Genomic DNA, 984 nt, shown 5'->3' on the forward strand with positions numbered 1-984 from the left:
GTCTGACTCCTCGCCCTTGGTACTTTCCTTCACCTCCCTTGATTCCGTCACGATGTCGCCAGCATCCTGCCTGCGAATCGCCTCGCCTTCCTCCTGGAGACGAGCGTTCCCCGCTCCTCCAGTCCTCTTTCCCGCAATGGAGGAGACTTCCTCCATCTATGCAACCATCGACCCAATCCCGGACGGTGACTTCAGCGTCGTCGACCTCTTTACGCCAATGCTCCCAGCAGTATTATCAGCGGTTACCATCGATTCATGTCCAACTTCCATGATCTCGACGCTTCCAGCGTCCGGAACCGTTCCAGCCTCATTCACAACGTTCCCGACAGTCACGACTTCGACTTTCTCATCGTCTCTCGCCGTGTCGTCTTTCCTCGGAGCGTTCCCAGGCACACCAACACCAGCAGGCGCCAATGAAGACTCGCTCCCCACTGTGTCGCTCCTTAGGCAAGAGGAGGGTGCGACCATCCCTTCCCCTTCCTCCTGCCCCCTTCATTGTTGGGGTTGTGGCGTAGTCAATCCGTGACCAGCCGTCTTGATCATCCCACGAAGCGCTTCAACCATCGGGCAATCCAGATCGGGTGATTATTTGCACCACACAGAGAACACGTGTTAGGACGTCCACTCTGTTGACGTCTCCCAGCGTTCCGGTTCCAACTTGAGTTCTGCGGTCTTGGAACGGAGCACTCCACCGAGTAATGCCCCACCTTGCCGCACCGGTTCCACGTACCAGTCGCGCGCGGGCACGTCGCTCGGCTGCAACCTCTCCTTCCACACCGGCCACACACTGTCACTCCCTCCTGCGTACGGGAATCAGGATCCGTGCGAATGTTAGGCGTTCGATCGGTCTCCTCAAGCGTTCCTGAGGCCGATGTTTGAGCCGTTCGCTGAGGCTTCGTCTCTGCTGCCACAGCGTTCACAGCCGACTGACTTGGCGAACGAGGTTGTTGTACCGTCTGGAGTTGTTGCTGTTGGACCAGCATC

The 984-nt window shown here is 58.0% G+C and overlaps 1 protein-coding gene across 1 annotated transcript; it reads right to left on the bottom strand.

Annotated features, from left to right (window-relative positions):
• Positions 1-9: 9 nt before the first annotated feature.
• PPTG_24307 (hypothetical protein) lies at positions 10-468 on the bottom strand (the record flags this gene model as incomplete). Its single annotated transcript, XM_008916319.1, has 2 exons — positions 10-156; positions 247-468. Coding segments are annotated over 2 exons (369 nt in total), but the record flags the coding sequence as incomplete, so codon positions are not given.
• Positions 469-984: the final 516 nt, after the last annotated feature.

This window comes from Phytophthora parasitica, assembly GCF_000247585.1.
Source record: "Phytophthora parasitica INRA-310 unplaced genomic scaffold supercont2.82, whole genome shotgun sequence".
Lineage (NCBI taxonomy): Eukaryota > Oomycota > Peronosporomycetes > Peronosporales > Peronosporaceae > Phytophthora > Phytophthora nicotianae.